At 40.8% G+C, this 17,124-nt stretch overlaps 1 protein-coding gene across 1 annotated transcript; it reads left to right on the top strand.

Annotated features, from left to right (window-relative positions):
- The first annotated feature begins 1,112 nt into the window (after positions 1-1,112).
- Positions 1,113-17,096, top strand: mtch2 (mitochondrial carrier homolog 2). Its single transcript, XM_014175167.2, has 13 exons — positions 1,113-1,437; positions 2,417-2,501; positions 12,068-12,174; positions 12,500-12,526; positions 12,659-12,715; positions 13,085-13,142; positions 13,272-13,323; positions 13,416-13,475; positions 13,736-13,829; positions 14,349-14,396; positions 14,848-14,915; positions 16,180-16,255; positions 16,402-17,096. Exons 1-13 carry the CDS (start codon positions 1,351-1,353, stop codon positions 16,486-16,488), a joined length of 906 nt encoding a protein of 301 aa, XP_014030642.1. The 5' UTR covers positions 1,113-1,350; the 3' UTR covers positions 16,489-17,096.
- Positions 17,097-17,124: the final 28 nt, after the last annotated feature.

Below are 17,124 nucleotides of genomic sequence, written 5' to 3'. Positions count from 1 at the left end.
TCAATCCTATAGAAAATTTGTGGGCAGAACTGAAAAAGCGTGTGCAAGCAAGGAGGCCTACAAACCTGGTCAGTTACACCAGCTTTGTCAGGAGGAATGGGCCAAAATTCACCCAATTTATTGTGGGAGCTTGTGGAAGGCGACCTGAAACGTTTGACCCAAGTTAAACAATTTAAAGGCAATGCTATCAAATATTAACTGAGTGTATGTAAACTTCTGACCCACTGGGAATGTGATGAAAGAAATACAAGCTGAAATAAATCATTCTCTCTACTATTATTCTGACATTTCACATTCTTAAAATAAAGTGGTGATCCTAACTGACCTAAAACAGGGAATTCTTACTCAGATTAAATGTCAGGAATTGTGAAAATCTGAGTTTAAATGTATTTGGCAAAGGTGTATGTAAACTTCCAACTTCAACTGTATATATCTTAATAAATTACAGCGTTTTCAAAAATATTATGATATAATCATCAAGCCTATTCAAAATATTAAGGGACAGGACCCGGAAGTATGACGTAGGATGACGTCACTTGCACATCGTATTGAAGCCAAATTCACCCATCTATGCTGGCAAAGATTGCTCGCTACTTCAATGAAGAAGACAAATCAATGGAGGCTTCTTTATCACTGTGTGCAGGTCAATGCTGGTCAGCACTGGTCTGGTCAACAGGTGGTTAATGCTGGTCTGGTCAGGTGGTTCAGCTCTGTTCTTGTCGGGTGGCTCAGAGCTAGTTTGGTCAACGGTCAGCAGGTCAACGCTGGTCTGGTTGGGTGGCTTTGCGCTGGTCTGGTCAACAGGTCAACTCTGGTCTGGTCGGCTGGTCAACGCTGGATATCATAAGGTGAATGCACCAATTTGTAAGTTGCTCTGGATAAGAGCCTCTGCTAAATTACGTAAATGTAAATGGTATGGTCGGCGGTCAGCTGGTCAGTCAACTGGTCGATGGTCGGCTGGTCAACACTGGTCTGGTTGGGTGGCTCAATGCTGGTCTGGTCAATGGTCGAAGGTCGGCTGGTCTGGTCGACGGTGGGTGGGCTTACTTTTATCTTCATGGTCTTTTTTTCACCTCAAGATGCTAAGAGCATAACACTATTCCTGCAAGTGTCTAGGCCTACTTAAACACTAATCTTTCAGAGAGGATGAAAACTAATTATTTCAAACGTCTATACTCTAGCACAGTAGGGTCCTATGAAGTCTTGGCCAAAGTCATCTGAAGAATCTGCGGCCTGTCCGATCCGGGCGGTCCCTCCTGTGTCATGTGAGTAGAGTGGCTAACCTACTGAAGCTTCCTTCATCTCTTTCCGGCTGGTGGGAGGAGAAGAATCCTGTCAGTTTGCTCCATAATGGCGGACACGTGTGGCCAAGTACTTCTGGGGTCTGGATTAACGGTCCTTTCCCACCCCCTCATGTACATCAAAGTTCTAATTCAGGTAAGATATATTGAGATTAAACAAACCAGAATGTTTTGATCCAGCTATCTTTACTACGAGGCCGGTTCTGTAACTGACAGGCTACTGTAGCTAGCTGCCACAACAGCCGTAACGACTAGCTAGCTAAATAGAACTCACGTTACATTCCGGTGTTGAACTTTCCATACTCCACACAGCCGATAAATTCAAACTGATCTCATTAAAATATGACCTAAACAGCAGTTCACTTATCGTTTCAATCAGTATGTTTCTATAACTAGCTAAAATTAGTAGCTAGGGGGTAGACATCACGAAAAGGTCAAAGAGCTAAGCTAGCTTGTTAGCTGACTAAGGAAGTGGGTTTCGACATTTTGCCGCAGATAAACAATTACCTTGTTATACAATTATTTCTATCTAGCGGTTATGTCTAAAAGGGATACAGCTTTTGTCAAAATGTACTTTAGGTATCAGGTTATGAGAATCAAAGTAACAGGTTGGGAGAATTAGGTTAGGGTTAGCTAAAATGCAACAAAAAAAATCTGCCTTTTACCTACATTTGACAAACTCTTCCAAATTAGACAAGCCCCTATTTAGCCAGCTATCATGTTCATTTGTGCGACGTTATAAATACCATGATAATAACGACTGGCTAACGTAACTAGCTACGTCTCGTTCAGGACACAATGGGCGCCCTTTGGCCCACTCACCCGTGTAACGCTAACTAAGGTTATAAAACGAAAGGGTATTTCGCTGGATCATAATGCATTACTGTGTGCGCTGTTATCATAAGCTGGATGATAATTGTACTGTGTCAAATGTCTGCAAAGAAAGTAAAACAAATTTTGCATATTGTTAATCTAGCTAACTAGCTTGGGAAATGGTACTAGCCCTAACTATAACTGACTAGCACTTGGCCTTATATACTGGCGTTCACTTCAATGTATTATGTGATTACCCAGATAGCCTAATAAGTGGCAATTGCTCATGTACTCCTTTTCAGGTTGGCCATGAACCTCTCCCTCCCTCCCTTGGAAGAAACCTGTTTGGTAGACAAGTGTACCAGCTGCCTGGATTGTTTGCCTATGGTGAGACCTAAATTCCAGTCTACCCACTTGCAAAATGGTTAGCTAGTTTTCAATTAGCATCGGGCTGGTTGCACCAGTTAGTTGTAAGTGGGTCGTAACTCCGGGCTAACCCACCTGGGCGTAAGCCCTTCTATGAGCTACGCCTGACGCCCAGTAGGGAGCAGGCGTAGGGTGTTAAATTGCGACTATATTTCATGATATGCACAGAAAATAATATACTTTTTTTTTTCAATAGGATGTGAGTGTTCATATTTCACAACCGCTTTTCGAGGTGCCTATGCGCGATTCAATAGCAAAATAATACCAAAGACAGTACAGTATTAAGATTATGCTGGGCCATATGGCCAAAATATCATATAATGGTATTTAAATGTTTGTGAATAATAAAAGTTCAACGTTTGCTTTGAGTAGTGTGTGACCGACCCTACGGTGGCAACACATACATTCTAATTGATTTCAATGGGTCAAATGATGCAAGGATATGCATATTCTTGATACTATTTGAAAGCAAGGATATACATATTCTTGATACTATTTGAAAGCAAGGATATGCATATTCTTGATACTATTTGAAAGGAGACAATTTGAAGTTTGTGGAAATGTGAAATTAATGTAGGAGAATATAACACATTAGATCTGGTAAAAGATAATACAAAGAAAAAAACATGCGTCTTTGAAATGCAAGAGAAAGGACAAAATGTAATATTCCAGGTTAGGCGCAATTTAGATTTTGTCCATTAGATGGCAGCAGTGTATGTGCTAAGTATTAGACTGATTCAATGAACCATTGCATTTATGTTCAAAATGTTATATCAAGATTGCCCAAATGTGCCTAATTGGTTTATTAATACATTTTCAAGTTCATAACTGTGCACTCTCCTCAAACAATAGCATGGTATTTCACTGTAATAGCTACCGTAAATTGGACAGTGCAGTTAGATTAACAAGAATTTAAGCTTTCTGCCCATATCAGATATGTCTCTGTCCTGGGAAATGTTCTTGTTACTTACAACCTCTTGCTAATCGCATTAGCTTAACTACGTTAGCTCAACCGTCCCGGTGGAGGTACACCGATCACGTAGAGGTTCTGCATTTCCTGCACTCATTTGAGATAATTCCCACAGTGCCACGTAGGGCTGCACTATGTGTGCAAACAATTTAGGCCTTATTTTTAACCACATGTTGCAATTTGACTTGTGATTTAGAGTAAAACAGTTCAGTGAACTGTTGGAATCGTGGAAATGTTATGATTATTAAAATTCTATACTTAGAATATAATAGTGGGCACTTTGAATACAGTGTTTGATATGACAACAAATTACAATGTCAGGGAGGCGTTATTGTGACAGGGTACAAACACTCAAACCGGACAGTTTTATCTCAATCTCTTCATTCAAAGACTCAATCATGGACACTTACTGACAGTTGTGGCTGCTTTGCGTGATGTATTGTTGTCTCTACCTTCTTGCCCTTTGTGCTGTTGTCTGTTCCCAATAATGTTTGTACCATGTTTTGTGCTCCTACCATGTTGTGTTGCTACCATGTTGTGTTGCTACCATGCTGTGTTGTCATGTGTTGCTGCCTTGCTATGTTGTTGTCTTAGGTCTCTCTTTATGTAGTGTTGTCTCTTGTCGATGTGTGTTTTGTCCTATATTTTATTTTTAATCCTAGCCCCCGTCCCCGCAGGAGGCCGTTTGCCTTTTGGTAGGCCGTCACTGTAAATAAGAATTTGTTCTTAACTGACTTACCTAGTTAAATGAAGGTAAAAAAAAAAAAGGGAACCGAAGTGTTGACAAGTGTTTCCTAGGGGACACTATAATCTTTGGCTACATTGAATGTTTTCTCTTAACTACTTAATTTTGCTAACATATTGTTGCTTTGCATATTCCTCTTTGATTTAGAAGCTACTGCTTCACAAAAAAAACATGCAGATGTACAGTACCAGTCAAAAGTTGACACACCTACTCATTCATGGGTTTTTCTTTGTTTTTACTATTTTCTACATTGTAGAATAATTGTGAAGAAATAACACATATGGAATCATGTAATAACAAAAAAGCATTAAACAAATCCAAAATATATTTTATATTCTTCAACGTAGCCACCCTTTGCCTTGATGACAGCTTTGCACACTCTTGGCATTCTCTCAACCAGCCTCATGAGGAATGCTTTTTCAACAGTCTTGAAGGAGTTCCTACATGCTGAGCACTTGTTGGCTGCTTTTACTTCACTCTGCGGTCCAACTCATCCCAAACCAGCTCAATTGGGTTGAGGTCAGGATATTGTGGAGGCCAGGTCATCTGATGCAGCACTCCATCACTATCCTTGGTCAAATAGCCCTTACACATCCTGGAGGTGTGTTTTGGGTCATTGTCCTGTGGAAAAACAAATGGTAGCCCCACTAAGCGCCAACCTGATGGGATGGCGTATTGCTGCAGAATGCTGTGGTAGCCATGCTGGTTAAGTGTGCCTTGATTTCTAAGTAAATCAGCCTGTGTTACCAGCAAAGCACCCCCACACCTTCACACCTGTTCCTTCATGCTTCAAATTTGGACCAAAGGACAGATTTCCACCGGTCTAATGTCCATTACTCGTGTTTCTTGGCCCAAGCAAGTCTCTTCTTGTTGGTCCATTAGTCGTGGTTTCTTTGCAGCAATTCGACCATGAAGTTCTGATTCAAGCAGTCTCCTCTGAACAGTTGATATTGAGATGTCTGTTACTTGAACTCTGAAGCATTTATTTGGGCTGAAATCTGTGGTGGAGTTAACTAATGAACTTATCCTCTGCAGCAGAGGTGTCTCTGGGTCTTCCTTTCCTGTGGCGGTTCTCATGAGAGCCAGTTTCATCATAGCACCTGATGGTTTTTAGCGACTGCACTTGAAGATACTTTCAAAGTTCTTGAAATTTTCCGTATTGACTGACCTTCATGTTTTAAAGTAATGGACTGTCGTTTCTCTTTGCTTATTTGAGCTGTTTTTGCCATAATATCGACTTGGTCTTTTACCAAATAGCGGCAAGTAGCCTAGTGGTTACAGTGTTGGGCCAGTAACCGAAAGGTTGCTGGATCGAATCCCGAGCTGACAAGGTTAAAAATCTGTCATTCTACCCCCGAACAAGGCAGTTAACCCACTGTTCCCCGGTAGGCCGTCATTGAAAATAAAATGTTGTTCTTAACTGACTTGCCTTGTTATCCTCTATGGGCTAGGTGGGACGCTTGCGTCCCACCTACTCAACAACCAGTGTAATCCCGTGGCGCGATATTCAAATACCTCAAATGCAAAAACTTCAATTTTTCAAACATATGACTATTTTACACCATTTTAAAGACAAGACTCTCGTTAATCTAACCACACTGTCCGATTTCAAAAAGGCTTTACAACGAAAGCAAAACATTAGATTGTCAGCAGAGTACCCAGCCAGAAATAATCAGACACCCATTTTTCAAGCTAGCATATAATGTCACAAACCCAAACCACAGCTAAATGCAGCACTAACCTTTGATGATCTTCATCAGATGACAACCCTAGGACATTATGTTATACAATACATGCATGTTTTGTTCAATCAAGTTCATATTTATATCAAAAACCAGCTTTTTACATTAGCATGTGACTAGCATTCCCACCGAACACTGCCGGTGAATTTACTAAATTACTCACGATAAACGTTCACAAAAAGCATAACAATTATTTTAAGAATTATAGATACAGAACTCCTCTATGCACTCGCGATGTCCGATTTTAAAATAGTTTTTCGGTGAAAGCACATTTTGCAATATTCTCAGTAGATAGCCCGGCATCACAGGGCTAGCTATTTAGACACCCAGCAAGTTTAGCACTCACCAAAGTCAGATTTACTATAAGAAAAATGTTATTACCTTTGCTGTCTTCGTCAGAATGCACTCCCAGGACTTCTACTTCAATAACAAATGTTGGTTTGGTCCCAAATAATCCATTGTTATATCCAAATAGCGGCGGTTTGTTCGTGCGTTCAAGACACTATCCGAAAGGGTAAATAAGGGTGACGAGCATGGCGCATTTCGTGACAAAAAATTTCTAAATATTCCATTACCGTACTTCGAAGCATGTCAACCGCTGTTTAAAATCAATTTTTATGCAATTTTTCTCGTAAAAAAGCGATAATATTCCGACCGGGAAATCGTTTTTTTATTACAAAGGGAGTGAAAGTAAAAGCATGCTATCCCCTCATGCACGAGCCTCAGTCTAATGGCCCTCTGATAGAGCACTTGCCAAACGCGCTAATGTGTTTCAGCCTGGGGATGGAATTACATCGTTCAGCTTTTTCCCGCCTTCTGAGAGCCCATGGGAGCCGTAGGAAGTGTCACGTCATGCCAGAGATCCCCTGTATTTGTTAGAGATGATCAAGGAGGGCAAGAAATGGTCAGACAGGCCACTTCCTGTAAGGAATCTTCTCAGGTTTTGGCCTGCCAAATTAGTTCTGTTATACTCAGACACCATTCAAACAGTTTTAGAAACTTTAGGGTGTTTTCTATCCAAAGCCAATAATTATATGCATATTCTAGTTACTGGGCAGGAGTAGTAACCAGATTAAATCGGGTACGTTTTTTTATCCAGCTGTGCAAATACTGCCCCCTAGCCCCAACAGGTTAAATAAAGTAAAAAATACATTCTGTATATCCCCACTACCTTGTCAAAACACAACTGATTGACTCAAACGCATTAAGGCAAGGCTAATTCAAATGCATTCCAGGTGACTGCCTCATGAAGCTGGTTGAGAGAATGCCAAGAGTGTGCAAAGCTGTCATCAAGGCAAAGGGTGGCTTCTTTGAAGAATCTGAAATATATAAAATATATTTTGATTTGTTTAATTTTACTACATGATTCCATATGTGTTATTACATAGTTTTGATGTCTTCACTATTTTTCTACAATGTAGAAAATAGTAAAAATAAAAACCCTTAAATGAGTAGGTGTCAACTTTTGACTGGTACTGTAGGTCTACACCATCACTGGTATTATTAGGCTGTATAGCTAGTTACGGTTGCCCTGACGATTAGCATTAGCGGCTAATGAGATTTAGGCCCAATTTACTAAGAAAATACAAACTAGCTGTTTGCAGATGTAAGAAACACAAACTAATAGTGTAATTATATAACGCTAGTGGATTTATATTAAGAACAACATTGTTTCATGTGCTGCATTGACCATGCAGAGACTGAACACAAGTGTCATGGTAGCGGAACACCAAATGTGCTCCTTGATTGACAGCGGTCGGGGCTAGGTCTGTGTGGAAAGAAGGCATAGAGAGAGGGTACAGGGTAGCGAAGTAAACTGTAAAAATGGACGTTACACACAGCGTATCACATTTTAACAAACCAAACATTCAAATACCCTTAGAAGGTGAAGTAAAACCCAAGCCATGCATCAATACCGGTATATCGTAAAACATGGTAAAGGGCGCTGCCTAGCAACCATCATTATCAAGCATCAAATCTCATGAACGTGCATTGCTTACGCCTGGCTTGGCTACGACTAGTCTTATTTTTGTTTGGCGCAGCAGGTGTAAATTCTGATCCCAAAGTCAGATGCAGCTACGCCGACCTAACATTTAAGACCAACTTTTTATATCCGACTGGTGCAATCAGCCCTTGTTCCTTGATGGTACTAAATGATTTAGTGGTGTTCGGGTCAGCTGTTTGTTCACCCACACCCGCCTGCTATTGCTAATAACCCATCCACCCAACTATATGGGTTGAGGCCCCCAACCGACCCTAAACTGCGCTGCATGGTCAATCCAATGTCTGCATTGGCCATGCAGCATTTACGGGGATACTGCTTCTGCAGAAGTCGGGGCATTCATACACTACAAATAACAAAAGTATGTGGACACCCCTTCAAATTAGTGGATTCGGCTATTTCAGCCACACCCATTTTTATTTTTGAATTTTATTTCACCTTTATTTAACCAGGTAGGCAAGTTGAGAACAAGTTCTTATTTACAATTGCGACATGGCCAAGATAAAGCAAAGCAGTTCGACAACATACAACAACAGAGTTACACATGGAGTAAAACAAACATACAGTCAATAATACAGTACAAAAATAAGTCTATACAATGTGAGCACATGAGGTGAGATAAGGGAGGTAAAGGCAAAAAAGGACATGGTGGCAAAGTAAATACAATATAGCAAGTAAAACACTGGAATGGTAGATTTGTAGTAGGAGAAAGTGAAAAGGAGCTAAATAAATAAATACAGTAGGGGAAGAGGTAGTAGTTTGGGCTAAATTATAGATGGGCTATGTACAGGTGCAGTGATCTGTGAGCAGCTCTGACAGCTGGTGATTAAAGCTAGTGAGGGAGATAAGTGTTTCCAGTTTCAGAGATTTTTGTAGTTCATTCCAGTCATTGGCAGCAGAGAACTGGAAGGAGAGACGGCCAAATGAGGAATTGGCTTTGGGGGTGACCAGAGAGATATACCTGCTGGAGCGCGTGCTACAGGTGGTTGCTGCTATGGTGACCAGTGAGCGGAGATAAGGGGGACTTTACCTAGCAGGGTCTTGTAGATGACCTGGAGCCAGTAGGTTTGGCGACGATTATGAAGGGAAGGCCAGCCAACAAGAGTGTACAGGTCACAGTGGTGGGTAGTTTATGGGGCTTTGGTGACAAAACGGATGGCACTGTGATAGACTGCATCCAGTTTGTTGAGTAGGTTATTGGAGGCTATTTTGTAAATGACATCGCCGAAATCGAGGATCGGTAGGATGGTCAGTTTTACGAGGGTATGTTTGGCAGCATGAGTGAAGGATGCTTTGTTGCGAAATAGGAAGCCAATTCTAGATTTAACTTTGGATTGGAGATGTTTGATGTGAGTCTGGAAGGAGAGTTTACAGTCTAACCAGACACCTAGGTATTTGTAGTTGTCCACATATTCGAAGTCAGAAACGTCCGTTGCTGACAGGTGTATAAAATCGAGCACACAGCCATGTAATCTTCATAGACAAACATTGGCAGTAGAATGGCCTTACTAAAGAGCTCAGTGACTTTCAGCGTGGTACCGTCATAGGATGCCACCTTTCCAACAATTCAGTTAATCAAATTTCTGCCCTACTCGAACTGCCCCGGTCAACTGTAAGTGCTGTTATAGTGAAGTGGAAACTTCTAGCTCGCAACAACGGCTCAGCTGCGAAGTGGTAGACCACACAAGCTCACAGAACGGGACCACCCTAGTGCTGAAGAGCGTAAAAATCGTCTTTCCTCGGTTGCAACACTCGCTACCGAGTTTCAAACTGCGTCTGGAAGCGATGTCAGAACAAGAACTATTTGTTCGGAGCTTCATGAAATGGGTTGCCATGGCCAAGCAACCGCTCATAAGCCTAAAATCACCATGCGTCTGCTGGAGTGGTGTAAATCTCGCCGCCATTGGACTCTGGAGCAGTGGAAACGCGTTCTCTGGAGTGATGATTCACACTTCACCATTTGGCAGTCCGACGGACAAATCTGGGTTTGGCGAATGCCAGGACAAGGCTACCTGCCCCAATGCATAGTGCCAACTGTAAAGTTTGTTAGAGGAATGATGGTGTGGGCCTGTGTTTCATCGTTTGGGCTAGGCCCCTTAGTTCCTTCCAGTGAAGGGATATCTTAACGCTACAGCATACAATGACATTTTAGATTAGTCCGTGCTTCCAACTTTGTGGCAACAGTTTGGAGGTTGCCCTTTTTTTCCCCAGCATTACATTGCCCCCATGCACAAAGTGAGGTCCATACAGAAATGGTTTGTCGAGATTGTTGTGAAGGAGCTTGTCTGGAGTGCACAGAGCCCTGACCTCAACCCCATCGAACACCTTTGGGATGATTTGGAACGCCGACTACGAGCCAGTTCTAATCGCCCCACATCAATACTCGACTTCACTAATGCGCTTGTGGCTGAATGAATGCAAGTCCCCGCTTCAATGTTCCAATATCTAGTGAAAAGCCTTCCCGGAAGAGTGGAGGCTGTTATAGCAGAAAAGGGGGGACTAACTCCATATTAATGCCCATAATTCTGCGGTGAGATGTTGGCCGAGCAGGTGTCTACATACTTTTGGTCATGTAGTGTACTTGCACTTTATGGAGCAGCGCAGAGCTGTTGTGAAGGAAGTTGTCAAAGAAGTGAGTTTCTGTTTATACAGGACCTCCCACCCCCCCACCTACCGTCAACCAATCATGTCAATCCAGAGCTATACAGAGCCCTCCGCGTTGTTAGAACATTTGGTACGGCTCTCAATTTGGCCTCTGCATGGGAAGAAAATGCAATAAATTCCAAACAAAAAGGAAAGATTTAGCCAAATGTCCAAATGACATTTGTTTGACCGGTTGTAAAGAAATAGAAAGATCTGAAAATGACCCAACATGTTTCTAATAAGATTTTGTTTTATTTTTATTTTATTGAACCTTTATTTAACTAGGCATGTCAGTTAAGAACAAATTCTTATTTACAATGACGGCCTAGGAACAGTGGGTTAACTGCCTTGTTCAGGGGTAGATTTTTACCTTGTCAGCTCGGGGATTTGATCTAGCAACCTTTCGGTTACTGGACCAACGCTCTAAGAGCTAGGCTACCTGCTGCCCCAATGGATGCATATTTTATGTGGTTGAAATACTATCAGCTTTTATGACGCTGATAACGATAGCATGTCTACAGACGGCATCTAAATGCACTTTCGCATGCTCTCAAAATGCTGAAAGAAATAAATCATATTTCTCCACTCCTATTTCAGAGTCAAAATGTGTCCTAGCGTGTGTTTTACTGCAAGAAATGCTTAATTCTGCAGGAGTTAATATTAAGGCTATGTGAGAGGTTATAGACCTACAGTCTGTGTCCAGATTTCAGTTTTCATTTAACCCATCAGAACAGTAGGCTACAGTTCCCTTGACGTGCAATAGGTCTATTTGAAGTCCCTGTCTTGACTGTCCAATTTGTATAACACCTCACAATCATATCACACAACATATCATCCTCTTTTACCACTTCACCAAATCTTTCCCGAACATTTACTTTTCTGGCCTTCGATTCTCTTTTATTTTCAACTCTCCATTTCGCAGCTTTTCTCTTATTGAATTAAACTCCGACATTGTCCTTTTTGCCTCCGTGGATCGACGTTAACTCTTTCTGCCCGTTCGCAAAAGCATTTGACAATTGGCGTGTAGGCCCTAAAGCTTATAGGCTTACAAGCTAATGCCAGATAGCCTAAAATAATGAAAGAAAACAAATATTTTTTGCCTATAGATATTATTGCTCAAGCATTATACATTTTATATATTTTTTTAAAGTATTGTTTGGTCTTTATTCAACCTGGACTTCATCCAGACTATTTAATGACCCTAAACCAGCCCACCCCGCAAATATAACTGCTGGGACTGCGGGTATTAAGTCAACCTGCGCGTCACTAATATTGATGGATTTAAACTTGACTTATCTTGATGTTAAACTCCAACTAGTAGGCAACTGGAAATAAGACTAGTCAGACTGTATGGTACGGACAGGCCAATGAGCGTGTTGATTTTCTATGCGTCTGTTCTTTGATCCTGTAATTTCTGTGTTTTAGCAAAGCACATCATCAAGATTGATGGCAAGGCAGGTCTCTTTAATGGCCTAGCCCCCAGGCTCTGTGCAGGGACCATCGGCACCCTTGTACACAGCAGAGTCTTGCAGGTGGGTCTAACAAACACGCTGGCTTAATGTAGCTTCCGAAATAAATGTTATCTGATGTTTTCAGCAATAGTCTAGCCTCAATCCCTAAATGTGATCACATTCTGTATGGAAAGTCGTGCTAGTCAGAGAATAAGCTATATACTGGCTTGGGAATTGACTCTGTGTGACTTGAACTGGATTGGCCTTTCACAGTTTTTTAGGATGGTGAGTTTGACAAATGCTATTTGTTTCTAAATTCATGAACTGACAAATGCTCTGGATGGCAAAGTGTCGACACACCATTATGAGAATGGATCTCTGAACTAATCACTGCTGTCTTTTACAGAGATGCCAGGATGCAGGCAAATATGAGGTAAAGATTTTTGGCCTGGTTATGAATTCATTGTATAATTGACTTTTATTTATTTTATTAAATTTAAAGTTAACTTTTATCTTTTTAAATGCAGGCTGTGGATATTTATGGTCGGTTTTCAATCCTTTTTAGGTCTCTGGAACCAGTCAGAAAGCTGAAGAGGGATCCTTACAGCATGTTGTGAATGAGGTATGTATTAATTTATCCAGTAAAGCAGATGGTTTGACAGATGTTTGTTTTTTAGCATGTTATTGCCGTTCCAATCGAAATATTCCGATTTGTTTCACAGTTCTGTTAGACGTGGTTTGAACAGACCGTAATCTATAAATTGAGTTGTAGCTTATTGCCATGGACATCATCTGAGCATGTCTAATCGCTTGGCTGTGTTTTTTTTTTTTTCATTTGTTTTTTTTCACCGTACGCAAGTAAGTTAATATCTGGAGCGCAGATGGTTCTTGGTGTAAGGGGAATTATCCCCAGCTAAATCTGTCTAAACTGGATTTATGTTTCCGCCCAAATTCTGCATCACCATTCTTTCTGTTTTTTCTTTTACCACAGACAACCAAAGAGATGATAGCCCGCTCCTGTGCCACGATCGTCACGCACCCCTTCCATGGTAATTGTACTGTTTGTGTCGAGCAACTTTTTGTCTTGTCGCCCTTTTCCCTGAATGCGTGTTCTCATAGGATAACGACTACTGCATGGATGCTGGGCTCTTAATGGTTATTTTCTGTTTGTACCAAAGTGATCACCTTGAGATGCATGGTCCAGTTTATCGGTAGAGAAACCAAGTACAGGTGAGTTTCTCTTAACCTAAATTCATTGTGTGTTTATACGATTTATAGCCATCTAATACTGAATATTACAAGTGTTTCTTGTTGTCTTGCAGTGGAGTGTTTGATTCCATCGTCACTGTCTACAAGAATGAAGGAGTTCTGGGATTCTTTGCGTAAGTATGATCTGCCTTTGGCTACATGACCAATGTCTCAAGGGCATCCTTTACTCTTGACTTGCTAAATTACTAGAATACATTTGACCTCAGTAAATTCAGTCAATCCTTTTGAAGTTATTTTTAGTAGGTTTATGCTTGCTCCTGAATCTTGCAAATGTTTTGTTGTTTTCTGAATGACGTTTCCTCTGGATGTCTGTACCATGACCTCTCTTTCCTTGTCGTCTTAACCTCTGACTAATAGCTGTGCTCTCATGCAGGGGCCTTATTCCTCGTCTGCTGGGTGACGTGCTCTCTCTGTGGATCTGCAACATGCTTGCCCACCTCATCAACACATACGCCATTGATGACTCAGTAAGTCAGATGGATTTGGGATTTTGCCGCTTGTTTAAAGGTCCAATGCAGCCGTCTTTATCGTCATCTCAAATCACTTCTGGGTAACAATTAAGTACCTAAGCTTCTTAGCAAAGAGCATTTTCTCAAGCAACAGTTTTGTTAGGACTGTCTGGGAGTGGTCTGAGTGGGAAACTGAAAACTATCCGTTATTGGCAGAAAGGTTTGGAACTCGTTTATTGGTCTAACTAATGTACCACCTGGTGACATCACCAGGCAGGCCAAAACACCATCCTACCAAAAGAGCATTCAGGTGGCCTTTTCAAATTGCTCTTACACTAAAATAAACGGGCATCATAATGTTCACAGTATTATTCCAACCTCATAGTGTGGTATTCTATGTATGTTTTTTTAGCGTAGGAAAAGCAAGTTTGTGACTGCGCTGGGCCTTTAAAGTAAAAAAAATACCCTGTACGTCAGTGTAGAATGCATGGGTAAGTGAATTATGACATTGACATTTTTTTCATCCTTTCTTCACAGATGAGTCACACAGGAGAAATAAAGAACTGCTCTCAGGCTGTGACTGGGGTAAGTGTAAAACATGTGTTTTTAAATAATGAACAGTTGATGGGATTTTTATTGGGTCCCGGTGTGGCTGTTGGTGGAGCATGGCGATTGCAACGCCAGGGTTGTGAGTTCAATTCCCACGGGGGACCAGTGTTAAGTATCCCTATATTTCTGTTATTACGGGGCTATCACTCAGTCAAGAGTACGCCTGCGCGGGAAGCCTTGTGGTTGATGGACCTAGCCTTGAGTGGAATGGCTACCTTGTAGTGTGTTCATACAGTATAGTAAACTTTGTTAAACTGGAACCTTGTCGTTGTCATTTCGAGTTAACAACCAGTACATAATAGAATAAATGTATGCACTCACTACTGTAAGTCGTTATTTATAAGAGCGTCTGCTAAATGACAAATGTTAATGTATTGCTTTGGTTGCTCATGTTCTGTCAATTTAGTATCTCCCTCTTGTGTTCCAGTTTTTCGCCAGTATGCTCACATACCCCTTTGTTTTGGTGTCAAACCTCATGGCTGTCAATGACTGCGGGTAAGTAGCTATGTTTGGATGTCTTTTTTTAATCTTTCTGTTTATTTACAAAATGAAGAAAGCTTTGAAAGATGTCAAGTTGCAATGCGTGTATTGGCATTACCGGTTTTCATGACATTTGAGGAAGCCTTTATTTCCTCATTGTTTTTCCTGGAATAACTAGTTCTGTGCAGGTACACATTTGGATCTTAATCTGCCTTAAACAAAACATTTCTGGTTTAAAGGCCCAGTGTTTGATATATTTTTCCACTACTCAAATGGGAATATCGATTCTGGAAAATGAAGGATCAGTTTACCGCCAGCAGCATTTTAGCCAAAGACTTATACTATCTGCCTAGTAGTCTGTTCTGTAAATGTGCAATAAGCGTAAGGTAGGTCACTTGATTTCAACATCTGAACAAAGTGTACAGGCTAGCATTCTGTTCAAACAGTTGAAGGACAGAAGTGTGTTCATAACAATTTGACTGTTCTGCCTTGTTAGCTAGAAAATAAATTCTAAATGGCTAAACTGGAAATACTGTATGAAGATTAGCTGGCTACTCATAGTACGTGGGCTTGAGATAGAGACCTGTGTTAATTGTCTAGCAAGCCGTTAAGACGTTAGTCATTATTAGTGAATGTGCATTATGCGTGGTTCTGGTTAAATTAACAAAAAGGGCATTTTAATACCAGATCAGTAATTATTCATAAAAAGGTTGAACTAGATTATATTATGAGTGGGTCTATGGTTGTGGAAGGCTTATTTAGCCTAGGTGTAATTTCACAAGCCCTGAATTCATTTAATTATTGCTGACTGTTTGAAATGCAGTGTATGACATTTAATTGTACAACAAAGCTTATTTAGATAAATCGTGAAACCGGCCTAAGTAAAAAATGACTTTTAGGTCATATTTTCAACCCTCTCTGCCAATGACAGCTAGTTTTCAGGTTACATATCCTTCACATTATTTATTTTACCTTTATTTAACATGGCTAATCAGTTAACAAATTCTTATTTTAAATGACGGCCTAGGAACAGTGGGTTCACTGCCTTGTTCAGGGGCAGAACGACAGATGTTTTACCTTATCAGCTCGGGGATTTGATCTTGCAACCTTTCGGTTACAAGTCCAACGCTCTAACCACTAGGCTACCCCAAATAAGTCCCTCACTCAGACCATCCTAACAAAATTCTTGCTGGAGACCATTAACCTTTTTTAAAGTTTCCCTGTATTGAGTGGTTTGTCTTAGGCTGGCTTTCCACATAAGTACTCCTGTCTTTTACAGGCTGGCTGGCGGCCTCCCTCCCTATGCTTCAATATATCCAACCTGGGTGGACTGCTGGAGGCACCTGAGCCTAGAGGTGGGTTGCTGCTTTCAAAATGTTAATGCTACACAAAAACAAGATCCTTGGTTAAGTGACACTAAATTGGTGAATTATTATGGATAATAAATTGGTGCCATTTAAGATGTTCCTGTTTTGTCTTTGTATTCCCTCTCTATTTATAGGGAAACATGAGCAGAGGCAACAGTTTATTTTTCCGGAAGCTGCCTGTGGGGAAGACGTATGCAATCGACCAGAAGAGATTTTTTTAAGTCTTGAACTACCTGCATAGAATCTAATTGTAATTATATAAATTGACATTGCCTGAATGGGGGTGGATCGCCGGCATCTAATCCTTTGTATGCACTTGTTTACTACACTTTTTTTTTTTTTTTAACAACCTATCATCAAGTAAAGATAAAACTGCTTTGATTGGAAATGTGAAGAACTTCCTTTAAGACATGTTAATTAAATGGAGTCGTTTCACCTAAATCCAGGAACAAACAAGATCGCAATAGTGCCCAGTTCACCTTTCTGTGATGGGAGACTGAATCTTATGTCACCTATTACCACTATATACAAACTTTCGGAATACCCTGTATGTGTGGAATGGAGGCTCTCCCCGTAATCTCCTTGTTGACGAGTTTAAGATGGAAGTTTTATTGAAAATTTGCATGTAATGTTTAATTCAAAGGGAATTGGGACCTTGTTATTGATGTGATCATGCTACAACTTCAAAGGGTCCATGTGAAGTTAAGGTAACTTTGGGCCACACTGAGCTATGGAGAGTTGACATGTCTATCGCCTTGTCGAAGCAGTCAGGTGCTTGTATTAACTCATTGACTGATCCAAATAAAGATGCTTTTTTTGACTTATAAAACCCTATAAGCTTTTGATTTCCCCAAATG

The sequence above is a fragment of the Salmo salar genome, chromosome ssa26, assembly GCF_905237065.1.
Source record: "Salmo salar chromosome ssa26, Ssal_v3.1, whole genome shotgun sequence".
Lineage (NCBI taxonomy): Eukaryota > Metazoa > Chordata > Actinopteri > Salmoniformes > Salmonidae > Salmo > Salmo salar.
Note: the sequence above shows the minus strand (reverse complement) of the source record. Positions and strands in the feature narration are given on the sequence as shown.